At 46.6% G+C, this 27,850-nt stretch overlaps 2 protein-coding genes across 3 annotated transcripts in view; one reads left to right on the plus strand and one right to left on the minus strand.

Annotated features, from left to right (window-relative positions):
• Nucleotides 1-1,083: 1,083 nt before the first annotated feature.
• Nucleotides 1,084-26,632, plus strand: LOC121306813 (septin-4-like). Its single transcript, XM_041238740.1, has 11 exons — nt 1,084-1,089; nt 19,149-19,263; nt 20,008-20,094; nt 20,587-20,710; nt 21,377-21,511; nt 21,962-22,070; nt 22,475-22,576; nt 23,481-23,580; nt 24,218-24,383; nt 25,931-26,015; nt 26,267-26,632. The coding sequence occupies exons 1-11, from the start codon at nt 1,084-1,086 to the stop codon at nt 26,345-26,347; spliced, it is 1,110 nt and encodes a 369-aa protein (XP_041094674.1). The 3' UTR covers nt 26,348-26,632.
• Nucleotides 26,633-27,373: 741 nt separating this feature from the next.
• The window catches only part of dctpp1 (dCTP pyrophosphatase 1), a 2,352-nt gene continuing 1,875 nt past the window's right edge, over nt 27,374-27,850 (minus strand). For both annotated transcript variants that reach the window (XM_041238772.1, XM_041238771.1), the window contains one exon: nt 27,374-27,606. In XM_041238772.1, coding sequence (XP_041094706.1) covers nt 27,378-27,606 — 229 coding nt within the window. In that variant the 3' untranslated portion in view covers nt 27,374-27,377. The remainder of the gene's footprint in view (nt 27,607-27,850) is intronic.

Consider the following 27,850-nt stretch of genomic DNA (forward strand, 5'->3'; position numbering starts at 1 on the left):
GAACACAAAACCCGCCCGCGGATCATCCGATCCACGCACCGTTACACGCGGGAGGCACCCTTGCCGCCCGCGCGACCTGTGCCTCAACCTGACTGTTGTGCTCCATGAAAAAAACCCATCTGCCCCCCAGCAGCTGTCCCATTACCAGCCACGGAGACCACATCGGCGCCGAACCCCTGCGCCTCCTGACCCTCCGCTGGACCCCTCCCCCATGCGCACAACCCCCCCCCCCCCGCCCCCGGCCCCCCCCCCCCTGCATTTCACAAGGGGCGAGAACCTCGGCAACCCCCTGGGGCGCCCCCTGCGCCCCGCTCCCCCCATGGACGGTGCAAACTCCCCAACTGCCCCCCCACAGCCCGTTGCATTTCCAGCGGGACGACACCTCGGCGCGCGGGGGCCACACCCACGAACTCACACTGACTGTGGATTGACACTCCTCCAGCACACCACACACCCGGACCCCTCGCCTCCTCTCCAGGGGAGGGGAGACCTCGGGGGACCCCTGCGCTCATCTCTTTCTGAAGCGTACTCCCCCCTCGGCACCACAACAGCCTTAAATAAAAAATTTGCAACAGCACTTCAACATGTGAGCTCCTGTGCCTCTCTCTGGCAAAAAGGTGCCAGTCCCCAGTATCACTTCTTCACAAGCTGTTACTGGAATATTTTCGTGGTCTACAATGAAGGGCCCAAGACAGGAAAGAGCCTTTCGTGGCTTTACACAGTTCTCTTTTGTTATAAAAATATTAATTTCTTCCTTATGGTTTCATTTTCCGGTTCATAGGTTCCACCCGAAGCCTCGCAAGGCAGTTTGTGACCGTTGTCTTGGTTTTCAACATGTCCACTTTCTCCACCACCCGCGGTTCGCCCAGACGCTCCTACCCATATCATTGTGCATTTCCCCTCCGGGGCGGCAACTCATGACTTCATACCCCATTCATCCCCACAAACAAATTTCTTTAAAAACAATATAAAACTACTTTAAAATACCCCAACCGCGCAACCCACCCCACCGCCAAACACCATATCCAAGCGCCTTTCCAAGATCTCTCGCCCTCGAAATGCATCTCCTCTTATAGGCCACACATGACGGTAAGCGTATGTAAAGGGGGCTTGGGTCGCCTGGCCCTAGAAAGACTTACACCCAAATTGTCTTATTCACACAACGTGCCGTGATTTGCGTGATGACCGAATCTCTCCCCTGCGCGTTTCTGGTCCTTTGTGCCGTTTGTTCACGCTACACGTCAATGACCTCACAGTGTAAGGCCTACAACTGTGACAAATCCCACGGTAACGATCATGCAGATTTTAACCAGGTTAACGTTGCATCGACAGAAGAAGAAAGACCACCTCGCGAAGACCCAGGGAAGCGCTTGCGTTGACCCCGTGGGGCGACAAACAAAAAAAAGAAGCACGGTGTAACTCTTATAACACCAAACCCAGCCTTTGACACGGCAGTACTCGCTCCACTGATTCACAGACAGCCCCATGCTTTTCTCCGTTATCATTCGCCTTCGCCTGACGACAAACCCCTACCGTGGATCCAAGGGCTCTAGGGAGAGCTAGGGTGGGTGCCCTCCTCGCACTCAGATGAGAGTCGTTACAACACCCCCCCCACGCCTCACCCCACACGACGCCCCCCAGCACCCCCCCCCCAAAGGGGGGGTTCAGTGACGCCGCACACAACACACCCACACACACACCACAATGAAACCCAGAATGAAACCAAAACATGAACCCCCCTCCCGCCCACTGCCATAAATAAAACATAAATGTACATTATACGTACTATGATAAGAGTTGGCGCAGCAATCAGGAGAACCCATGCTAAACTCTCTGGCTCACCTGAATTGACTTAATATAATAGACTTCATTGAGGGGAAGCTATGAACCCCCCCAGGACCCTGGGACGGCAGCAGCAGCAGCCAGCGCGTGGGCCAGCCCCAGGGACCTAGTGTGACCGTCTTAACCCACCTGCTTAAACCCATCCTGGCTCGCCCTGATCATTGCAATATTAATATACTAGACTTCATGAGGGGGGGGGTAGCTAGGGATGTTCTGAAACCCAGGACTGGGTGCAGCAGCAGCAGGTCTAGTGTGAGTTTGTAACCCTGCTCAGACTCCTGCCTCCTGATCATTTGAGGGGAGCTCTGAACCCCAGGACTGAAACCAGACGATGCCCCTTTGCATAAAATACCAAAATATATATATATATAGTAATGACAAGAGTCTGGTCAAGCAATCAGACAGTTCCTTTTAACCTCATGACAGAAGCTGTGCTTGCTTGCTAATAAGAAGTCTGCAGACTCACAGGTTTCTTATGAAACTAAGAGCGAAGCTGCCAGGATCAGTTAGTGTTGCATCTCATTCCAGCAGATAAATGGATGATCCATATCCAGATCAACCAGTGCTGACACACACACTGAGACACACACGCACACTGAGACACACACACACAGACACACACTGAGACACACACACTGACACACACAATGAGACACACACACAAACACACTGAGGACACACACCACACACACACACATGAGGACACACACGCACACACCACGCACCACCCACCACACACACACCACACACATGAGTGACACGCAACAACACACACACACATGAGAAACACAACACTGCCACAAACCACAACACACACCCTGAGGACAACCACGCACACACAACACACACAAACCCAACACACTGGAACCACGCACACCCACACCCACACACTAGCACACACACCCGAACACACCACACACACACCACTGTCCGGGACACGACCGACCACCCACACACAACTGAGACTCAACACGCAACACACAAAAACACTGAGACACACACGCACACACACACACACAACAACACACACCCACACACACACACCCACGCACCCCCACACACACACACACACACACGCCCACCAACACACATGAAGACACCACAAGCACCACAACTGAGGACACACACACGTGCACACACACACACACTCACACACACAAAAACACAAACACACAAAAACACACACACACACACACACACTGGGACACACACGCACACACACACAACACCAAACACACTGAGAACACACACACACAACACACAAACACTGAGGGGACCACACACGCACACACACACACACTGAGACACGCACACACACCCACACACACAATGACACACACACACACACACCCACCACTGAGACAGACACGAACCACACAACCCTGAGGACACACACGCAACACACACCCAATGAAACACCACACACACCACAAACAGGACTGCTGACACCACCACACACACACACCCACACACCACTGAGAGACACACACACACACACACTGAGACACACACTCTGACACACACACACACACACTCACAGCCAGTTACACACACACACACACTCACAGAGACTGAGACACACACACACACTGAGGCACACACGCCCACCCCACACACGCACACACCACACACCACACACACTGAGACACACACACACTGAGACACACACACACACTGAGACACTGAGATACACACACACACACACTGAGACACACAAACACACACACACACCACACACTGACAACACACACCACACACACACACACTGAGACACACACACACACACACACACACACACCCAGGCATGACCCACACACACCCACACGCACACACACACACACACACACACACCACACCCACTGAGAGACCACACACACACACACCACACACAGGCACTGGACCAACACAACCACACACCACCACCACACACTGCGACTGAGAGTCGGGGATTTGAAAACTTATTCAGAAACATTTTACCTCACTGAGCAGAGAAGTTTGGAATCCGCCTCAAATAACCTTTAGAGATGTTTTAGTTATTTCAGCTAAGAGCAGGGTCATCGTTAAACAAGTGAATGAAGGAAACTAATTGCAGCTGTGGTTTTAAATTAAGCAGGACAACTTGTACTGTATGCTGGTTTAAATTAAAGCAGACAACTTGTACTGTAAAGAGAGCCAGCATATAATATATAATATAATTTCTAATCTGATGTGCATATACGTTAGTACGTTGCATTATAATTCACTACATAAAGATGTACAGATAAAGAAGTGACCCTATTTGGCAAAGTGACACTTTCAAGCATTTAAGCACACGGTCAAAAGATTTTTAACAGATCCGATCACCTTTAGGCTTCCCACCAAACTGGTTTCAGAGTAGAAAGCATTTATCATATTAACCCGGGCAGAAACAAAATACAATACAAAATACTACAGATTTACTACGGACTGTAGAGTCTATGAAGAAACCATTTAATAAAATAGAAATCTTGAGATATGTAATGTTTTCATATAGAAAGGGTCTGGTTTGCAGACTGGACACTGGCAGAGAGAGAGAGAGAGAGAGAGAGAGAGAGGATGATCACGATAGAAGACAGTGAGGAGGAGGAGGAGAGAGATGAGGAGGAGGAGGAAGAGGAGAGGAGAGAGAGGAGAGGGGGGGGAGAGAGGAGGGGAGGGAGAGGAAGAGGAGGAGAGAGAGAGAGAGAGAGAGAGGAGAGGTAGAGAGAGAGGGGAGGGGAGAGAGGAGAGAGAGGAGAAAGAGGAGAGAGGAGAGAGAGAGAGAGAAAGAAGAGGAGAGAGAGAGAGAAAGAAGAGGAGAGAGAGAGAGAGAGAAGAGAGAGAGAGGAGAAACAAAGAGAGGCAGAGGGGGAGAGGGACTTGACTCGGAGTGGAGGGAGAGGAGAGGAGGGAGAAGAAAGGAGAAGGGGAGAGAGAGGGAGAGGAGGGAGAGGGAGAGAGGAGAGAGAGGGGAGAGGAGAGAGGAAGAGAGAGGAGAGGAGGAGAGAGAGAAAACAGAGAGAGAGACGAGAGGGGAAAAAGAAAGAAGAGAGGGGTAGAGAGGAGTGGAGAGTAGGGAGGGAGGGAGAAAGAGAGGAGAGGAGAGAGAGAGAGGAAGAGAGAGACGGGGGGGAGATCTCTGAGAAGAGAGGGAGGGAGGAGAGGCGGGGAGAGAGAGAGAGGGATAGAATGAGAGGGAGAGGAGCAGTGAGAGGGGAGGGGAGGAGGAGGGAGGGAGAAAGAAAGGAGAGAGAGAGAAAGAGAGAGAAGGAGAGGAAACACAGTTTCTTGGCAGATGAGTTGCAGCATAATCGGCATTAAAATAGATTTTTTTTTTTTTTTTTTTTGTGTGAATCGAGAGTCTCGGAATTTTAAATTTGAAAATCGAATATTACTCTAGACACTATAATGACCACAGAAATCAAATTACAAAGTCGATGCGATCATTGATTCACAAAAAAAAAAAAAAAAAAAAAAAAAAAAAAAAAAAGTTTTGAAGATAACGGAACTGGCCGCATATAGAAATTTAGATTTTTAAAAAGATATTTTCTGCTTTCTCATTTCATAGAGGAGAGAAAAAAAAAAAACGTAATTTTAAATGGTGCTATTCTTAAACAGAATTGCGGGGTTTCAAAGCTGTTGTGGTTGAGAGAAACACACAATGCTTAAAAAGTATCGATTTTTATCTTAAAGGAAACGTACGCGAACAAACACAAATACAAACTAATAATAATAATAAAATAATAATATAATTATATAATTCTTATACATGACATATTGTATGATGAAACGACATGCATCTTACCTTGCAGCGTCCAGACAGTTAGCAATGTAACCTCAGCGAGCAACATGATGCAATTGAAACCTTGCAGCTCCGCTTCTTTTGCTAAACTGTTTCCCCTCCCCTCCCCTCTAAGGAAACTAAACAGATTTTGAAACATTTAGATGCAAAGATAAAATGCGTCACGTTTTCCTGTTCCGCACCTTGCCGTTGTTTTTGGTTGTTTTTGCTTTTTCCCAAACGAAAGTTTCATTTTATATTTGTGAAGAACAAATAGCTCCTGTTTTATTAAGTCTTCTAAAGGAAAATATGCAGAAATATTTATTTTAAGGACCCATGTATAATCAAGTATATGGGGGGGGTGTATATAAGGGGGGGGGGGGGGGGGGGGGGGGGGGGGGGGGTGGGGGGGGGGGTACCCCCCCCGTGGGGGTGGTCTGGTGGGGGGGGGGGGGGGGGGGGGGGGGGGGGGGGGGGGGGGGGGGGGGGGGGGCAAGGGCAGGCAGGGGTGTGTAAACCCTATGTGACCCTTCCCCCCCCCCCCCCCCCCCCCCCCTCCCTTCTGGTCCACTCTCCCCCACCCCCTCCCCACAAAGTGTTGACAAGGGACACAAACGAGGCGGCGGCCCTGTCTTTCCAAACAAAATACAGCTGCTGGGCAGAAGTTTTGCCTTCCCCTCCTACCTAGCTGCATTGCATTCCCAGGGGCTTCCGTATAAGAATGAAACTTATTATATTGCGAATTGCACCCCCTCTATATTGAATGAAACTTTGTCATATTGGAATGATTTGCACACCCCCATATATATAGAATGAACTTATCATATGAATTGCACCCAGTATATAGAATGTAAGGGGGGAAGACTAGCTATGAACTTATCATATTGAATTGCACCCCCTTCTATTTAGAATGAACTGATTCAGCTACATAGAGTCCAGCGAAAGCTGCTTGGAAAGATATATCTGTCTGAATAGTATAATGTGAACTTTAACAGATTGGAATTGCCACCCCTTACTATACTAGAATGAACTCCCTTAGCTTCATAGAGTAAGGAGTACAGTGATAAGCTTAAGCTGCTGAATAATGTTCCCTTGAATCATATTGGAATTGCACCTCCCCTTATATGAATGAAAACTCCTCAGCTGGGGTAGAGTCCAGTGACAAGCTGAGTGAAATCGAAGTATAATAATGTTCCCTTGTTTAACATATGAATTGCACCCCCTCTATTATAGAATAAGTGCCCTGAAGCTGGAGAATCCGATCTTAACAATAGAGTCCAAGTATAGATGAATGTGAAAGCTGCTGAATAATGTTCCCTTGTTAACATATTGAATTGCACCCCCTCTATATAGAATGAACTCCCTCAGCTTCAAGTATCCAGAGAAGGAGTTGAGTGGAGCTGCCTGAATAATGTTTCCCTTGTTAACATATTGATTGAAATTGAAACCTCCCTCTATATATAGAATGAACTCCCTAGCAGCTTCATAGGTCGAGCTATGAAACGCTGAAAGCTGCTGAATAATGTTCCCTTGTTAACATATTGAATTGCACCCCCTCTATATAGAATGAACTCCCTCAGCTTCATAGCCAGAGCTATTTATATAACCAAACTTAACTGACTGCAGTGTAACAGGGTCCTGTCCTTGTTAACATTCAAAAATTCAGGCTAGTTAATTCATGCGTCATTTTTTTTTTTTTATTTTTTAATCTCCCTTACAGTTTTATGATGCTTGCAAACGATGTATATTTCTGACGAAAAAATAAATACATGATTGGCCACAGTTGTATTTTAAAAATGTTTATTGGAGACAGCTGGGGTCTAGCGGACACTTCTACTAGTTCAGCAAGGAGAATTAAAGCACAGCCTTGTGCCGCAGGCTAGCGACTGGACATCAGTCTGAGACAGGGGAAGTAATTCTCGGCCTAAGGCCACAGGGGGGCGCTGTTTAGTTGCAGAGGTTGGTATCACAGCATTGAGCAGTGAAAGAATTTCCACCCATGTTCTCCAGAATGATGCAATCTTTCGCTTTGGCGCACCTTCTAGCATAGCCGTCTGAAAGAGAGAGAGAGAGAGAGAGAGAGAGGAGAGGGGGAGAGAGAGAGAGAAAGGGGGAGAGAGAGAGAGAGAGCAGAGAGAGCGAGAGAGAGAGAGAGGGCCGATCGCTTGAGCAGAGATCTCAGGAAAGAGGAGTCGAGGGCATGAGAGCGAGGAGGAGGAGGGGTCCGAGGGAGAACGGGAGAGAGAGAAAGAAGAGGGGGGAGAGAGGGAGAGAAAAATGGAGGGAAGACGGAGATTGAGGAGAGAGAGAGAGGAGAGGGGAGCGAGGGAGAGGAAAGGGGAGCGATGAGAGGAAGAGAAAGGAGACAAGGTGGGGAGCAGAGATAGAAGATGAGACCGGGAGGGGGGGGGAGAGAGAGAGTGGGAGAAGGTAGGAGAGAGAGGTGAGAGGAGGGGGAGAGGAGGGGAGAGAGAGAGAGGAAAGGGAGAGAGAGGGAGAGAGAGAGAGAGAGAGAGAAGGAGAGAGAGGGCGAAGGGAGGGGGGGGGGGAGAGAAAGGGGGAGAGAGAGAGAGGGGGAAGGAAAGGGGCAGAGGGAGGGAGAGCAGGAGTAAGAGAGAGGAGAGTGGGAGTGAGAGAGAGAGAAAGAGAGAGAGAGAGTAAAGTGAGTAAATCTCACCACACACAGGTGCGTAAAGCTATCAATAACTTAATTAGTCTTGACCCATTACAAGGGTGGACTGAGTGGAGAAGCAACTAGAAAGCAATGAATCGATTATCTGCCAGTCAGCACCCCATAATGGACTTGCAACACCTTTCTGTCCCCCTGAAAACACTCCCCTGAGTACCTGTGACAATCCTCTTAATATTAAAATAATCCTCTTAATATTACTCATTTTAACAGGATCACAGGCCCCCCTGTCTGTCTGTCTGCATTGCCATTGAAGATCATTGAGGGTATAGTTAGCACACTGTGGTCCCATTCTACCAGCCTCGCCCCATTGCAGCTGCCCTATACTTGTGCTATCATTGCCCCTCAGTGTAATACAGAACCATTATTGCAGTGCCACTGTCTGTCTGCATTGCCATTGAAGATCATTGAGGGTATAGTGAGCACGCTGTGGTCCCATTCTACCAGCCTCGCCCCATTGCAGCTGCCCTATACTTGTGCTATCATTGCCCCTCAGTGTAATACAGAACCATTATTGCAGTGCCGCTGTCTGTCTGCAGTGCCATTGAAGATCATTGAGGGTATAGTTAGCACACTGTGGTCCCATTCTACCAGCCTCGCACCATTGCAGCTGCCCTATACTTGTGCTACCATTGTCCCTCAGGACGATCCATTGTTAATACAGTACCACTATTGCAGTGCCACTGTCTGTCTGTCTGTCTGTCTGTCTGTCTGTCTGTATTGTCACTACAGTGCCCCTGTCTGTCTGGCTGTCTGTCTGTCTGTCTGTCCACATTCAGATGCAACCCCTGATGCACCCTTGTGCTGGTCTGTGGTGCGAACTCAGGTCTACCAGTATCGAACCATATTGCATGCCACGGGTCTGTCCTTGGTGCATAACGTTGTCCCAACTCTAGTCTTGTATTGTCACTTGCAGTGCATGACCATGTCCTGACAAGTCTGTCTGTCAGTTCTGTGTTCACTAGGGACACTACAGTGCCCCTGTCTGTCTGTCTGTCTGTCTGTCTGTCTGTCTGTCTGCACTGTCAGAGCAGTGCCCCTGTCTGTCTGTCTGGCTGTCTGTCTGTCTGTCTGTCTGTCACTACAGTTCCGTGTGTCTGTCGTCGGTGGTAGTGTCAACTACAGTGTAAGGAGTCTGTGCGTCTGCTGGTGATGTCACGGGGACAGAGGTCTGTCTCCTCCACTGTCAAGAGCAGGTCTGTCACACGGTTGGACGTGTCAGACGACAGTTCCTGTCCAAAGCCGGCAGAATTGCAGTTCTTACACAAGCGGTGGTGTGCTGCCAAGTCCCATAGGAGTCCAGACGTGTTACCTCAATGTATCCGTAGGTCTGCACCAGTGGTCTCTGGATCCTCACGTAATGTTCCAGACGCCAACAGAAGACGCAATGCAGTTATTGCACTTCAAAGACTGGCCTGTGATGACAAGGCAGAGGGTTCTGTTAATAAGCTTCCCTATGCTTTACCAGACCTCTCTGTGCTTTACAATGCTTCCCTATGCTTTACCAGACCTCTCTGTGCTTTACAATGCTTCCCTATGCTTTACCATTTCTACAGAAATCTCTGGTCTGCTGGAGACGACTGTCGAAATGCTTTACGAAAACATGCGATCACGAATTGGTTGGATGCTTTACCACACCTCTTTCTTTCTTTTTTTTAAATTATGGATCCATCACACATTTGCAGAACAGACCTAGGTTAGTGGTGTACCTTTTAGTCCGAAGCTGGTTGGAGAATGAAATGTTCCACCGCACCACAAAGTACAGAAATAGTGCAACGGTACCAGTCAAGGAAAGCTTTTTTTACGTGCACATAGCAAGAATCACAACGAAGGTCAGGCTCTTCATTTTAGCGTATTTTTATGTCTCACCGTCCTGCAAGTTAAGCGAAAGTCACAATGTACAGAACCAGTTCAAAACAAAAAAACAATCGATTAATTTAACCACACAGAAAAGGGATTGTCTTCTCGCTGTAACGCCGGCAAATCGCCACAAGAGGGCAGCATTGTTCCAGAAATAAAAGGCTTTGACACGCTTTGACAGGCACAGCAATGCTTAACCAGTGAGGTGCCGACCAAAAAGGCGATTGCATTTTAAAACGAAGAAAAGTTTATTTGGACTTAGTCTCACTTCTCAGATCGGTTTGTTCTCCCCGTCAAAAGAAAACAGGAGAATCGTGTGAACCTGCGGCGTTGAACCTGGAGTGCGAAGCGGTCGTGAACCTGCACTCCACGTTGGTTTTTTCCGCTAACGTTGGGTTTTGAAACGAGCCCCTTCCAAGAGGAAGAGGAAGGGGCGTTTTCATTGTTTGCTCTCTAGTTTTGTCGGGAACGTTTTGAAAAGTAACAACAAGGAGCAAAATCTTCAAAAACAAAAAAAAAAACAAAAAAAAAACACGTTGTTGTTTTTTTAAACTATTAATTTTTTTTTTTTAAATCCTGTGCTACTTTTTAATGCATGACATATTTGTAAAAATAACTCTTTTTTTTTGTTAAAATTTTGCACACTTAATAATTATATTGAACTAACAATGTAACACAATGTGTATTGCAAAATTTTAACATGTATTTACGAAATGCATTTTTTGAATTTAATTGGATAATGACCTACTTAAAAAATATAGTAAATATATATAAATAATATATATATATATATATATATAATATATATATCAGATATATATATTCGTTATAATTATATCTATAACTATTTTATGATAAATAAAGTAAAGTAAATACTTTTTTCTTTTTTTAATTACATTGAAATAAAGAAATTAATGAACTTACTTTGTTGGGTGGTTGCTCGGTGTGTTTGTGTGAAGCCTAGTCCACGGACTGTCTCAATTTTAAGGAAGTGACTTTTGCTTGAAATGTTTAACGAAATATTGCAAAAACACGAAAACAGGGGGGTGGGGGGGGGGGGGTGGGGGGGGGGGGGGGGGGGGGGGGGGGGGGGGGGGTGTTGCAACGCTACTTCCGTAAACACTCTGGTCTGTTAAGGGTTAAATTCCACGCAGCTTTACCGGCATAAACACGCCTCGCCTTGAAACACATGCAAACCCGTTCACTTTGACTCTGCAATAGACAGACAGACAGACAGACAGGGGTTTCGGCAATTTGTTAGGACCAGACAGACAGGAAAGTAGCCCAGACAATTTGCAAATAGGGTGTGAGTACCGAATTATGGCCGTATTTGTTGCGTGAGCGTGTTAGTTTACTTTGTACTTTGGGCAAGGTGAAAAACTGGAGACGTTGTTTATCTTGTCTGGGGTCTTAAGTCTGTCTGCAGTCTCAGACCGTTAGGGAGAGTCAGAAACACAGGAGATGCATCATATTGGGAAGAAAAAGAACCACCAGACACAATTCAATCTGGGACGGTGAGAACTCTTTCTCAAAATCGAAGGTTAAGTTTATTAAAGCTGCAGGCACCCAGACAGACAACAGACAGACACGAGACAGACAGTTCAGAGCGAGGTTAGAAGAACTGCAGTTTTGTCAATACAGTTATAATCATTCTTTTGGGTTATGTGTTAAGAAGTTTTCGAGTTCGGTGTTCTGGAACTTCCATAGACCGGATTTAAAGGACAAATACATTTCTTACCTTCGTCATTTTGACCCGCATAAAATCAACATTTAAAATGGAAATGACGCACAGCGCTCTGTCTGAAATCACAGAGGAAACGCACCGACTGAAGCTATCGCGGTTTTGTTTGCAAAACACAAAGTTTAGTCACGGGAGAGAAATGGAAGGGAGGATGTTTGGTTTTTTTTTTTTTTTAAAGGGGAATTTTGTTAGAGAAATCCTTCCAATTAATCAAAGCCCAATTGTGGGTTGAACAAGTAATTCTCGCTACCTCCGCTCGCGAAAAATAACAAAAGCTTTCCTGGCTGCCTGGAACTTTGGAGGAAAACCAAAGAATGGGGGGCCACCCGTGGTGCCCCCTATATATACCCTCAATGACAACTTTTTTGAATAAACGCATAGGAGGTGCGCGACAGGACAGTGTTGTTTGCCAATAATGGTTGTGTCTTACACTGAGGGGCAATGGCAGCACAAGTATAGGGCAGCTGCAATGGGGCGAGGCTGGTAGAATGGGACCCCAGTGTGCTAACTATACCCTCAATGATCTTCAATGGCAATGCAGACAGACAGTGGCACTGCAATAATGGTTCTGTATTACACTGAGGGGCAATGGCAGCACAAGTATAGGGCAGCTGCAATGGGGTGAGGCTGGTAGAATGGGACCACAGTGTGCTAACTATACCCTCAATGATCTTCAATGGCAATGCAGACAGACAGTGGCACGGCAATAATGGTTCTGTATTACACTGAGGGGCAATGGCAGCACAAGTATAGGGCAGCTGCAATGGGGCGAGGCTGGGGTGGGGTCACACAGTTTAAGCGAGGGTATGGTTGTCACAGCTCCGTTGTCCCAGGTGGTACGTTGATTGTCGTTATACAGGTGCCACATATGACGGGCAATGCCCGACACGTTACCCCGCGTGCGACAGTGGGGTGTCTGCAATACCTTAGGGAAGGTTACGTTAAACAAAATTTACTATCGGCGTCTGTCTGTATCCTTTTTGTGATGTTTAACGTGCCACTCGCCCAGGTATGGACATTTCTTGTTACATTTGGAGTTTTTACTGCGAAACAGACTGCGCGACATGTTCTTCAGGTAACACATGAAAGACAAAGTTACCCACCACCCACCTTCCGTCACGAACGATTCAAACGGGTCACACCTGTATATTGGCGAGTTATCTTCAATGGCAATGCAGACAGACAATGGCACTGCAATAATGGTTCTGTATTACACTGAGGGGCAATGGCAGCACAAGTATAGGGCAGCTGCAATGGGGCGAGGCTGGTAGAATGGGACCACAGTGTGCCAACTATACCCTCAATGATCTTCAATGGGCAATGCAGACAGACACTGCGCATGCTTTCACGGTCGGTAAACTCAATGGGACACACAGTGTAGTCATATGCATTGACAAGGGGGTTAGGGCAACCCTGGGAACACAGCAGTGACAACTGGCACGAAATAGTCATCAAGTTCTGTAGACAGTGGGGCAACAGAATGCGTTGTACTGTTCGATTTAGGGGAACAAAAAGGAAAAAGTTTTCTAAAATGTGTAATCCGCATGACTCTTTGTACTCATTTAAACGACAAACAATACGGACCGTTCCCTCCCTCAATTTAGGTCGTGTAAAGAAGACTAGGTGTTGATTGGACAGCGAGGTCATAAAATTTTTTTGGGGGGTGGGGATTTAAGGCCCACACATTCCCAGTGGTCAGCTAGGTCAGGAGAACAAAAAAACAACAAAAAAAAAAAAAAAAAAATCCCTCTCTGTTTGAACACAATGGAAAGAAAGAACGAGGAAGAATCTGTTTTTATTTAATTTTCTTTATTTTATTTTGGGTCAGCTTCCTCGCTGTTGTAATAAAGCCTGTGCCCTAAAAACACCTGATCTGTTTGTTGCTAAAAAGAACAGCAAAGCTCTGAGATTAAATTACTGTTTTCCTTTTATTTACATTGGACTGTAATTCATTGCCACAGTGTCTGATAACACAACCTGTCGCTAGTATTCCCAGCACAGTATAGAGACACAGGATCAATTACAGGAGCATTGTTTGCTAAAATTCCAATGCTTTTTTCATCAATCACAATGTTGCAGTGATTGCAATTATTCTTACAATGAAACTAAAAATCAAGAGATACAACTACACTACCTCTCTCCCCTCTCTTCTCTTTCCTCTCACCTCTCTTCTCTCTCCTGTCTCCTCTCTCTCCTCTCCTTCTTAAGGAGAGAGAGGAAGGGAGAGCAGAGGAGAGGGGCGGAGAGGGAATAAGGGGATTTTTCTCTCTCTCTCCCTCTCCCCTCTCCTCCTCTCCTCCTCTCCTCCTCCTCCTCCTCTCTCTCCTCTCTCTCTCTTCCTCTCTGTCTCCTCTCTCTCCTCTCCGTCTCCCTCTCTCTCTCCCCTCCCGCGAGATAAGGAGAGAGTGGAGAGGGGAGACGAAAGGAGAGAGGGAGGAGGGAAGCGGAGCTCTAGAGGACAGTAGGAAGAGAGGAGGCGAGTAAAAGGGCGAGAGAGGAAGCGGAGAGGGGAGAGCGGGAATTCGGAGTACAAGAGAGGGATCGAGGGGAGAGAAGAGATGAGGGGAGAGAGGAGAGAGAGGAGGAGAGAAGCCCTGTCTCCTCTCTTCTCTCTCCTGTCTCCTCTCTGTCTCTCCCAAAAGAGAATCGCCTCTGCAGGAGAGGCGTGGGAGAGCCTAGATAGCGCTCAGAGGAGACCTACGGAGAGTACTCAAAGTCGCGGAGATTCGGGGGAGGCTAGGGAAGCCCCTAGTTTTCGGAGAAGATCGAGCTCTCGTGGCAAGAGAGAGAGAGCGAGAGGGTGGAGGAGAAGGAGAGGGAGGGGAGAGCCGAGAAGAGAGGAAGAGAGTCGGAGAAAGGTACATTTAAGAGGTGTATTCTCCATCTAAATTCAACTTGTTTAGTAAAGAGAGAAGGTTTCTCAGGGTCATTGTCTCTATCTCTCAATTGCCTGTTATCAGCGATGTCTTGAGTCCTCCAACAAGACAACACACAACAGATTCACCCCCCAGGTGTGAGCGGAAAAATTCACTCTCCTCTCTCTCTCTCTCTCTCCTTCTCTCCCCTCTCCTCTCTCATTCTCTCTTTCCATGTAAATTCACACATGTTTATTAAGCAAACGCTTAGCAAATCCACAGTAATGAGAGACACTTAACGGACAGCGCTACAGAATTCAGGAGGTGTGTGTGTGTGTGTGGGGGTGTGTGTGTGCCTTTTTAAGAACTAAATATGCCTTTAAAAAAAAAAAAAACCTAAAAGTGCCAAAATCTTTAGTTTGTTGTCGAGTTTCACCCGTGGGACACGATCAAAATAACAAGACCCGCCTAATCTTGGAGTTGTATATCACTCTCAGTGCTTACCTCAGGGGCTGTCTTATATCCTACGTCAACCACACTCTGGGGCTCGGTCAGTGAAGTGGAGGAACCCGATAGGCAGGGAAGCATGCATCTGCGGTTTGTTTGAATCCAAGAGAGTAACCTTCTCTGAGACGTCGTCGTCGTTACGTAAACAACTAACTACGCTCCGTCTAACGTGGGAGGATCAGGGAGACGACTCAGGCGAAACCTATTTTTGTGACGAACTACTACTGAGTGATCGTCAGAATTCTTGTAATCCCAATTTGCTTTAGGGTGTAATTCCAGGCAAATCGCAACTCATAGATTATAACATTACTGATAACCAGTAACTAGTGTCGGGTCAGTATAGCGACTTGGAAGACATAGTTCGCGATCGGCCAAAGTTGCTAAGGGCTTTGCCTTCAATAGATTCACGGATTCTCAAAATCAAGTGACGAGAAACCAAACCAAAAAAAAAAAATGTCTTGTGACTGAGGTTGCTGATTCCTCCACAGTATCCAATGACAAGGAAGCTGTCAGGTTCTCACTTCCTGTGTGATGCGATAGGTTCCTGTTTGATGCTGCAGATAGCTAGCGGTTCAAACTGGTCCTGCTACCTTTGGTACTGGCTGAATTTGCGCAAAACCTTTCGCCAATATCTTGTGATCCGCTTCTAACGGTGAGATCGGGCGTTGCTTTCACCAACATGGTAAGAGAATGTAATTTTATTTATCAATTAAATGCTTAGAAAAAAAAAAAACAGAAAAATTAGGAACCACTTCTATCTGCTTTCCTGTTTGTTAACTTGCTTTGTGTGGAAATTTTTCTCAGGGCAGTGCAAGGGATTGCAGCGCACAGCTCAGGCAAAAAAAAAAAAAATGCATCGCCTAGAATTTTTTGGGGTTTGGACATCGCTGTTAAATATATGAACATAATTTTGAAGAAAGAAAAAAAAAAAACAAAAAAAAAAAAAAAAAATTGCCAAAACAAACAAACAAACAACGGATCTTGTTTAAAAAAAACCCCAAACCTGTAGCGACAAAGATTTTTATATGACTGTATTAAAACTTCTTTGCTTTTGGATGTTTTTACGATATTCTTTGAAAAAAAACAAACAAAACAAACAAACAGCTAGGGATCGCCTTCGAGCATTATCGTAAGTGTCATCATAATAGAGTACTATACCTAAATAGAAAATGTAAGCTGCAATACTTCGTTAAAACAAATTAAGGAGATATCTGGGGGGGGGGGGGGGGGGTGCAAAACTTCTGACCAGAGCTGTATTGCATTGCAGTGTAGTGTAGTGTGGTGTATTGTATTGTATTGTAGTGTGGTGTGATGTATTGTGTTGTATTGTAGTGTGGTGTGATGTATTGTGTTGTATTGTAGTGTGGTGTAGTGTATTGTATTGTAGTGTGGTGTGGTGTGATGTATTGTGTTGTATTGTAGTGTGGTGTGATGTATTGTGTTGTATTGTAGTGTGGTGTGATGTATTGTGTTGTATTGTAGTGTGGTGTGATGTATTGTGTTGTATTGTAGGGTGGTGTAGTGTATTGTATTGTAGTGTGGTGTAGTGTATTGTATTGTAGTGTGGTGTAGTGTATTGTATTGTAGTGTGGTGTGATGTATTGTGTTGTATTGTAGTGTGGTGTAGTGTATTGTGTTGTATTGTATTGTAGTGTGGTGTAGTGTATTGTATTGTAGTGTGGTGTAGTGTATTGTATTGTAGTGTGGTGTGATGTATTGTGTTGTATTGTAGTGTGGTGTAGTGTATTGTATTGTAGTGTGGTGTAGTGCATTGTGTTGTATTGTATTGTAGTGTGGTGTTTTGTATTGTATTGTATTGTGTTGTAGTGTGGTGTTTTGTATTGTGTTGTAGTGTGGTGTAGTGTATTGTGTTGTAGTGTGGTGTAGTGTATTTTATTATAATGGGCTATATTGCAGTATACTGTATTGTAGTGTACTGTATTATACTGTATTGCAGTGTACAGTGTTGCACTGTATTGCAGTGTACTGTGTTGCACTGTATTGCAGTGTACTGTGTTGCACTGTATTGCAGTGTACAGTGTTGCACTGTATTGCAGTGTACTGTGTTGCACTGTATTGCAGTGTACTGTGTTGCACTGTATTGTAGTGTACTGTGTTGCACTGTATTGCAGTGTACAGTGTTGCACTGTATTGCAGTGTACTGTGTTGCACTGTATTGCAGTGTACTGTGTTGCACTGTATTGCAGTGTACTGTGTTGCACTGTATTGCAGTGTACTGTGTTGCACTGTATTGTAGTGTACTGTGTTGCACTGTATTGCAGTGTACAGTGTTGCACTGTATTGCAGTGTACTGTGTTGCACTGTATTGCAGTGTACTGTGTTGCACTGTATTGTAGTGTACTGTATTATACTGTATTGCAGTGTACAGTGTTGCACTGTATTGCAGTGTACTGTGTTGCACTGTATTGCAGTGTACTGTGTTGCACTGTATTGCAGTGTACTGTGTTGCACTGTATTGCAGTGTACAGTGTTGCACTGTATTGCAGTGTACAGTGTTGCACTGTATTGCAGTGTACAGTGTTGCACTGTATTGCAGTGTACTGTGTTGCACTGTATTGCAGTGTACTGTGTTGCACTGTATTGCAGTGTACTGTGTTGCACTGTATTGCAGTGTACAGTGTTGCACTGTATTGCAGTGTACTGTGTTGCACTGTATTGCAGTGTACTGTGTTGCACTGTATTGCAGTGTACTGTGTTGCACTGTATTGCAGTGTACTGTGTTGCACTGTATTGCAGTGTAGTTTGAAATCTGTATCTAAGTGTAATATCCAACATAAAATGTCCGCTGTGCAGTAGCTTGTATGTGAGGCTCCTGCTGATGCAATTTGAGTCCTCAGGTGCTGCACAGAATCTGGGTTGCAGAGGAAGTGGTGGGGCGGCGGAAACCGTTTAACGGAAACGAAAAAACGAGTGGAGCTCAGAGCTCTGAGGGTTCAGCACGCAGCAGAGAGAACTGAAAAATAAATAATGAACCAGCCCCCTTCTCACAGCACAGCGCAGGGTAGCACAGCACAGAGAAGAGAACGAACCAGCCCCCTTCTCACAGCACAGCGCAGGGTAGCACAGCACAGAGAAGAGAACGAACCAGCCCCCTTCTCAAAGCACAGAGAAGAGAATGAACCAGCCCCCTTCTCAAAGCACAGTGAAGATAATGAACCAGCCCCCTTCTCAAAGCACAGTGAAGATAATGAACCAGCCCCCTTCTCAAAGCACAGTGAAGATAATGAACCAGCCCCCTTCTCAAAGCACAGTGAAGATAATGAACCAGCCCCCTTCTCAAAGCACAGAGAAGATAATGAACCAGCCCCCTTCTCAAAGCACAGAGAAGATAATGAACCAGCCCCCTTCTCAAAGCACAGAGAAGATAATGAACCAGCCCCCTTCTCAAAGCACAGAGAAGATAATGAACCAGCCCCTTCTCAAAGCACAGAGAAGATAATGAACCAGCCCCCTTCTCAAAGCACAGAGAAGATAATGAACCAGCCCCCTTCTCAAAGCACAGAGAAGATAATGAACCAGCCCCCTTCTCAAAGCACAGAGAAGATAATGAACCAGCCCCCTTCTCACAGCACAGAGAAGAGAATGAACCAGCCCCCTTCTCAAAGCACAGAGAAGAGAATGAACCAGCCCCCTTCTCAAAGCACAGTGAAGATAATGAACCAGCCCCCTTCTCAAAGCACAGTGAAGAGAATGAACCAGCCCCCTTCTCAAAGCACAGTGAAGATAATGAACCAGCCCCCTTCTCAAAGCACAGTGAAGATAATGAACCAGCCCCCTTCTCAAAGCGTACTGCTTTGGTAAAAGCATGAACTCCTTCACTGAGTGCTGTAATTGTTGCTTGTGTGTCCTCTACAGGACATTAACACCCGAAACCAGGAGAGGCCAGAATACGTGGGGTTTGCCACGCTGCCCAACCAAGTCCACCGGAAGTCGGTGAAGCGCGGGTTCGACTTCACTCTGATGGTAGCAGGTGAGCAGTGTTACAGGGTCCGCTGGGAAATCTTAAGGAGTCGCGGGTTGAGCGATAATGTAATTAGATTGGCATTATAACTTTAACAAGCTTGAAAGTGTTTTCGTGTTTTTTGCGATACACTGGTGTTTCAATCAAAGGATCACGCTGTTCTGGAATGAATGGTCACAGCAAAATAAAATTCGTCCTCCGTCTGGATCTCCGGCCTGTCGCTCCGCGGCGTTCCCGCACCCACACGGCAGAGGGCTGCTCCCTCGCAAGCACTGGTACCCTGTATCTTTCTAGACGAGAGATTCGGGGGAGCAGCCCTGACAAAAGCTGAATCTGTGAATGTAGTCCTTGTTCCAGCTGTGTGTAATGGGGTTTAAAACAGGGTTCATTCAGTAGACTTTTTATATCTCTGCCCTCACCCTGGTCCCAGCGCAGTTGGAAATGGAGATGGATTACTGTATAAGGAAGTCTGTATAATGGTGGAAAGCTAATGAATGTTCTGTCTCTCCCCATACCCCCCTTCTCTGTCCCTTTCTCCATCTCTCCCCTCCTCTTTCTCCCCCTTTTCTCATCTCTTCTTCCCTCTCATCTCCCCTCCTCTCTCTCTTCCTCTCTCCCCTCCCCTCCTCTCTCTCTCCCCTTCTCCCTATCTCTCTCCCCTCCTCTCTCTCCTCTCCTCTCCCCTCCCCATCTCTCTCTCTCTCTCTCTCTCTCTCTCTCTCTCTCTCCCCTCCTCTCTCTCCCCCCTCTCAGGAGAGTCTGGTCTTGGTAAGTCCACTCTGGTTGAAAGCCTCTTCCTGACTGATCTGTACAGCGAAAGAAAGATCCTCAATGCAGAAGGTACTGCTGTGTCCGTTTGTGCGATCCACTGTGTGCTTGTGAGTGCAATTGGGTCTCGGTTGCGATTGTGTTTCAGTGTGTGTTTCAGTGTGTGTGTGTGCTCCTGTGTTTCAGATGAGTTTGTATGGTTGAGTTTGTGTTTCAGATGAGTTTGTGTGGTTGAGTTTGTGTTTCAGATGAGTTTGTGTGATTGAGTTTGTGTTTCAGATGAGTTTGTGTTTCAGATGAGTTTGTGTGGTTGAGTTTGTGTGATTGAGTTTGTGTTTCAGATGAGTTTGTGTTTCAGATGAGTTTGTGTGGTTGAGTTTGTGTTTCAGATGAGTTTGTGTGATTGAGTTTGTGTTTCAGATGAGTTTGTGTGGTTGAGTTTGTGTTTCAGATGAGTTTGTGTGGTTGAGTTTGTGTTTCAGATGAGTTTGTGTGGTTGAGTTTGTGTGGTTGAGTTTGTGTTTCAGATGAGTTTGTGTGGTTGAGTTTGTGTTGTTGTTTCAGAGCGCATCTCTCAGACCCTCGAGATCACAAGGAATGCAGTGGAGATTGAGGAGAGGGGGGTAAAAGTCAAACTAACCATAGTGGACACCCCTGGCTTCGGGGATGCGGTGGACAACACAGACTGGTCAGTACGAGACACTCTGTCCGTCCACCTGCCTCGCACACAGAACTCTGTCTCTCTGTCTGTCCGTCTCTATCTGTCACTAGCTAACGGTACTGTACTGTGCCCTCAACACAAGTCCAGTCTCTGTATCTTTCTGTCTCTGTGTCTGTCTCTGTCTCTGTGTCCATATTAATCTCTGTCTCTGTCTGTCTCTCTCTGTGTCTATAATAACTATGTATCTTTTTCTCTCTCTGTGAGAGAGATTAATTATAAGGAGTCCCAGACACGAGAGAGGAAGATTATTAGGGATTAGGGCCTCTCTCTCTCTCTCTCGCTCTGTCTCTCTCTAATAACCCCTCTGTCCCTCTCTCTCCTCTCCTCTCTCTCTCTCTCTGTCTCTCTAATAACACCTCTGTCCCTCTCTCTCTCTCTCTCCTCTCTCTCTCTCTCTCTCTCTCTCTCTCCCCCTCGCTCTCTCTCTCTCCTCCCCTCTCTCCTCTCTCTCTCTCTCTCTCTCTCTCTCTCTCTCTCTCTCTCTCTCTCTCTCTCTGTCTCTGCTCTCTCTCTCTCTCTCTCTCTCCTCTCTCTCCTCTTCTCTCTCTCTCTCTCTCTCTCTCTCTCTAACCCCCTCTGTCCCTCTCTCTCTCTGTCCCTCTATCTCTCTGTCCCTCTCTCTCTGTCTCTCAGTTGGACCCCGATTGCGCGCTACATCAATGATCAGTTTGAGCAGTACTTCAGAGACGAGAGCGGGCTGAACCGCAAGAACATCCAGGACAACCGCGTGCACTGCCTGCTCTACTTCATCTCCCCCTGCGGGCACGGGTGAGAACTGCGGGGGGCGGGGCCGGGGGGCCGGGTTCTTTAACCAAGCGTGGAACCAGATACCTTCACAATGGTCGCTTCCAACAGGACCTTGTTTGTTTGATGTCTCGTCCGAACGATGGAGCCCCAGGAGGTGAAGTGACTCGCTCGACTGGGTCTCACACACACACACACACACACACACACACACACGCACACACGCACCTCCTGGTATCAAGACCCCTTTTCTTTTCCTAGACCGGCGCGCCTCCCCCCTTTTCTGGTCGTCGCGAACGGGCGCCTCCCGTGCTATTAGGAACGCTTTCTGCGTGGGGAGAAAAGAAAAGGATTTTCAAATGATAAGGGCATCCTCCCCTCTCCCCCTCCCCCCCCCCCCCCCCCCCCCCCCCCCCCCCCCCCCCCCCCCCCCCCACCCCCCTGCCCCCCCCCCACACCCCCCCCCAACCCCAGCGCACCCTTAAAGGCCGACTCCGTGGTTCACGACAAGGTCAACATTGTGCCGGTCATCGCCAAGGCCGACACACTGACCCCTCGGGAGGTCAAGAATCTGAAGCAGAGGGTGAGCGCATTCAAGTAACCAGGACAGGACCGTCGAAATGGCGTTTAAAAGCTCTCTTCGAAATGTCTGCTCTAGTGCCCCCCCGCCTGTGTCAGGATTACAGGCCCGCGTTGTCAAAACAGGCAGCACAGCGGGAACGATCCTTGATTTTTTTTTTTTTACAGCTCTTCCTGCAGCGACTTCAGAGGACAGATCTCAAACCCCGGGGCACTAGAGCAGACATTGTGAAAAGAGCTTTGAAGCAGACTTAGCGTAGAAAGCTGTCGGGATGTTGAACAATGAACAGAAAAACGACAGCCGTGTTATTTAAACAGGTGTGGCCACACTGCGTTTATTAGAACACCCCACTGCTTCAGCTCTTTTGACAGGATGTGCGTTTTTTTTTTTTTTTTTCACGAATCCAGGTGCGCGACGAAATCAAGGAATTCGGGATCAGTATTTACCAGTTCCCTGATTGCGATTCCGATGAAGATGAGGAATTTAAACAGCAAGACACAGCTCTGAAGGTAAGAGGGCAGAAGAAAAGTTTTGGGAACGAGAGAGGTCCGTTGGGCCCAGCCACGCTCGTCTCTCGTTAGCGCACCCTTCTCCTCGGCTGATAAACTATTTCTTTAGCAAAACCACAGCACAGTGTAATGGTAAAGCAGAGGGAAGCATTGTAAAGCACAGAGAGGTCTGGTAAAGCATAGGGAAGCATTGTAAAGCACAGAGAGGTCTGGTAAAGCAGAGGGAAGCATTGTAAAGCACAGAGAGGTCTGGTAAAGCACAGGGAAGCATTGTAAAGCACAGAGAGGTCTGGTAAAGCATAGGGAAGCATTGTAAAGCACAGAGAGGTCTGGTAAAGCATAGGGAAGCATTGTAAAGCACAGAGAGGTCTGGTAAAGCATAGGGAAGCATTGTAAAGCACAGAGAGGTCTGGTAAAGCATAGGGAAGCATTGTAAAGCACAGAGAGGTCTGGTAAAGCACAGGGAAGCATTGTAAAGCACAGAGAGGTCTGGTAAAGCATAGGGAAGCATTGTAAAGCACAGAGAGGTTTGGTAAAGCATAGGGAAGCATTGTAAAGCACAGAGAGGTCTGGTAAAGCATAGGGAAGCATTGTAAAGCACAGAGAGGTCTGGTAAAGCATAGGGAAGCATTGTAAAGCACAGAGAGGTCTGGTAAAGCATAGGGAAGCATTGTAAAGCACAGAGAGGTCTGGTAAAGCACAGGGAAAGCATTGTAAAGCACAGAGAGGTCTGGTAAAGCACAGGGAAGCATTGTAAAGCACAGAGAGGTCTGGTAAAGCATAGGGAAGCATTGTAAAGCACAGAGAAAGCACAGTGTCATTATATTAGAAGTTATAAATCCATATTATCAACTAAGACACATTCAGAAACTAATTTTTTTTTTTTTGTGTGTTTTGTTTCCAGAACAGCTTTCCCTTTGCAGTGATTGGCAGCAACACAGTGATCAGGGAGAATGTTGAGCGACCAATGAGAGGCCGGGTTTACCCGTGGGGCGTGGTCGAGGGACTCAGGGGCGAGGGGAGTGAATGCGCCCTACCGGGAGGAGGGAGGGGTCTTGGGATCGACGAAGGGCGGAGTCTTGCCCCAACGGGGGGGTAGGATTCATTATATCGGGCATGTCACGTTCCTGCGTGGAGCACGTTATTTTATAATATTATTATTATTCTTATTATTAATATAATATTAATAATGGGACAAACCTCATTACTATTCCAAGAGAGGGGGGATCCTCTTCCTGTCACCTTTCCCTCCCTATAGGAACTCTGAGTAAAAAATAAGTTCAATATCTCTCCTCATTGCTAGGACCTTCCCTTCTCTATCTCTCCCCTCTTGCCTCTAAATCTTCCATCCCATCCTCTTCCCTCTCTCTCCGTCCTCCTATCCCTACATTGGGAGAGATCACTATCCTTCTCTCCCAGAGAGTCCCTTCCCCTTCCTCCATCTCCATCTCTCAAACCCTCTCTCATACCTTTTCCCCTTTTCTCCTCCCTTCTCTCCGCTCTCCTCTCCTTCCTGTCCCCTTTCCTCTGAGGTCCAGAGGACTGTATCTCCTCTCTGCCTCTCTATGCACTAGTATTCTCTCTCTCTCCCTCCCCTCCTCTCTCCTCCCTTGTCTTCCTCTCCTCTCTCCTGCCCTCTAGTTGATAACCCCTCACACTGTGACTTTGTAAAGCTCAGGAACATGTTGATTCAGACTCACATGCAGGATTTGAAGGACATCACGCAAGAGGTCCACTACGAGAACTACAGAGCAGAGTGCATTCAAAGTCTGAGCCACAGTGGAGCCAAGGAGAGAGTCAGCCGCAAGTCAGTGTGATCCCTGCACACTCCACTGCCTGCCTCCCCACCCCCTCCCCTGATCGCTCTCTATTGATCTCTCTCTCTGTATTGATCCATCTCTCTCTGTATTGATCAGTCTCTCTCTATATTGATCTCTGTATGGATACCTGCGTCTCTCTCTCTCTGTATTGATCAGTCTCTCTCTATATTGATCTCTGTATGGATACCTGCGACTCTCTCTCTCTGTATTGATCCATCTCTCTCTGTATTGATCAGTCTCTCTCTATATTGATCTCTGTATGGATACCTGCGTCTCTCTCTCTCTCTGTATTGATCCATCTCTCTCTGTATTGATCAGTCTCTCTCTATATTGATCTCTGTATGGATACCTGCGTCTCTCTCTCTCTGTATTGATCCATCTCTCTCTGTATTGATCAGTCTCTCTCTATATTGATCTCTGTATGGATACCTGCGTCTCTCTCTCTCTGTATTGATCCATCTCTCTCTGTATTGATCAGTCTCTCTCTATATTGATCTCTGTATGGATACCTGCGTCTCTCTCTCTGTATTGATCCATCTCTCTCTGTATTGATCAGTCTCTCTCTATATTGATCTCTGTATGGATACCTGCGTCTCTCTCTCTGTATTGATCAGTCTCTCTCTATATTGATCTCTGTATGGATACCTGCGTCTCTCTCTCTCTCTCTCTCTGTATTGATCAGTCTCTCTCTCTATTGATCTCTGTATGGACACCTGCGTCTCTCTCTCTGTATTGATCCATCTCTCTCTGTATTGATCAGTCTCTCTCTATATTGATCTCTGTATGGATACCTGCGTCTCTCTCTCTCTGTATTGATCCATCTCTCTCTGTATTGATCAGTCTCTCTCTATATTGATCTCTGTATGGATACCTGCGTCTCTCTCTCTCTGTATTGATCCATCTCTCTCTGTATTGATCAGTCTCTCTCTATATTGATCTCTGTATGGATACCTGCGTCTCTCTCTCTGTATTGATCCATCTCTCTCTGTATTGATCAGTCTCTCTCTATATTGATCTCTGTATGGATACCTGCGTCTCTCTCTCTCTGTATTGATCCATCTCTCTCTGTATTGATCAGTCTCTCTCTATATTGATCTCTCTCTCTCTCTGTATGGATCCCTGCGTCTGTCTGTATTGATCTGTGTGTGTCCCTTTCTTTGTCTGCATTGATCTCTCTTCTCTTTCTCTGATAACCCCTCTGTGCCTCTCTCCCCCCTCCTCTCTCTGTACTGATCAGTTTCTTTGCTTGTATTGATCCATCTCCCTGTCTGGATCCCTGCATCGGTTTGTACTGATCTCTCTCTCTCTCTCTCTCTGTATGGATCCCTGAATCTGTATGTATTGATCCATCCCTCTCTGTATTGATCCATCTCTCTCTGTATGGATCCCTGCATCTGTCTGTATTGATCCCTCTCGTATGGAACCCTGCGTCTGTCTGTATTGATCCTTCTCTCTCTCTCTGTATTGATCAGTCTCTCTGCGTATGGATCCCTGCATCTCTGCCTGTATTGATCCCTCTCTCTCTCTCTCTCAGTAAGATCTCCAGGCAGAGCATCACAGAGCTGTCACTTGTTCCACTGGCGGAAACAGAGAAACTCATCAGAGAGAAGGATGAGGAGGTGAGGAGAGAAGGAGGGAGAGAGGGAGAAGCAAAAGGAGGAGGGAGAAAAATCAGACAGACAGACAGCTCTGCAGCCAGACGGACAGAAAGATTCTGTATCAGAGCTAGACAGACAGACAGAGGGTAACATGAGAATACAGCAGACAGACAGGCAGACAGACACACACACAGACGGTAACAGAAAAAAAAAAATGAAGTCCCTAATTTTGCGTCTCGTCTTTCTGTTTATTTATTTTTTCTCCATCGCAGCTTCGTCGCATGCAGGAGATGCTGCAGAAAATGCAACAGCAGATGCAACAGAGTCAAGGAGAACAATCGGATACACTGTGAGAGAGGAGAGGAGAGGGGAGCAGAGGAGAGGAGAAGAGAGGAGAGAGAAGACGTTCAAGTTGGAGGGGAAGGGAGAGGAGAGGGGAGAAGAGGTTCAAATTTTAGGGGAAGGGAGAGGGGAGGGGAGAGAGAGCAAAGTGCGAAAGATCTCGACAACTTCATAAATTATAACAAAACATATGAAATGCGGCTTAAGAGAGAAATATATACATTGTAGACTTTTCCTTTTCCTGTCTATCTCTGCTGATGTCAAGGTTTTAATAAAGTTGTTGCATTTGAAAATGACGCTGTAGCCTCTCCTGTGGTTCGCTGGACTCTGATCTTGTTATCGCATTCTTTAGAAACCAGTTTCTCAGAGTCTTCAGTGTGAATTAAACGACAGCGAGGGACATCTAGTGGAAACGTTTGCCATTGAATTGGCACTGAAGACGCTGAGAGAGACTTCTAGTGGAAACGTTTGCCGTTTCAAAGTTTTTGTATTATTCTAAAATTCAGCATTAGTGAGTATGTAAAAATTATAATTTTAAAATTAGCTGGTCTTTGTAGAATATAATAATAAAAATATTTAACTAAACTTTTATTGAGAAAGAAAAGGTCACATTTTCTATCAGAGAGAGGGAGGAGAGGAGAGAGAGACCAATACAAGAATTGTGATGGATGCAGGCACTGACTGAACATACAACTATGGGGGGAAAAAATCTATTTATATAAAAATGTAAAACACAAATAAATCTCACAAACATTCCAGTTTTTGCAAAACAAAAAACAAAATCCACAAGTGAGGGGGTCAGTAATCCTGTTAATAAAGCTAATAAGAGGTGAGAGAATGGGTTTTAAAGATGGTCAGTGCTCCTTTAAAAGGGAGGGGCCGGTGATCATGTTAAAAAAAGCTAATAAGGGGTAAAACCCCCCCCCCCCCCCCCCCAAAAAAAAAAAAAAAACAAACAGAAAAAGAACTAAAACAGGGAACTTTTGTCTTGAACACAGCGAGTTTGTGTCGCGAGTCAGCCCCCTCCAACCTCCGTCCGGCTCAGTCCTGGTACTCTGTGTATTTCTTGGCTGACCCGTGGACCTTGCTGGCCGGGTACTTGACCCGGTTCAGCTGCATTTTCTCCAGCACGGCCTGGGGTAAGTCCACGTGGCACTTCTCAGCCAGCTCCACGAGATAGATCAGAACATCACTCAGCTCGTGACTCAGAGCCACGCGCTCCTGCTCCGACCAGTCAGGGAGCCCCTCTGCCACCTCGCCTTTCCATTGGCTGAGAGCGAGAGAGAGCAAGAGAGAGAGGAGGGGAGGAGGGAAGAGAGGAGAGAGAGAGAGAGGAAGAGGAGAGAGAGAGAGAGAGAGAGAGACCCATTACCAGGCAGATTACAGTAACTGCAAACAATATAGGAGTGGAAATCAGACTCCTATTGCACAGCAGTGTGATCCAGTCCAGGTTTTGCTACCAGCTTGATCAGCCCCCAGTGTGTCTAGCTAACAAGCTCAGGTGTGTCTTATTA

This window comes from Polyodon spathula, chromosome 50 (assembly GCF_017654505.1).
Source record: "Polyodon spathula isolate WHYD16114869_AA chromosome 50, ASM1765450v1, whole genome shotgun sequence".
NCBI lineage: Eukaryota > Metazoa > Chordata > Actinopteri > Acipenseriformes > Polyodontidae > Polyodon > Polyodon spathula.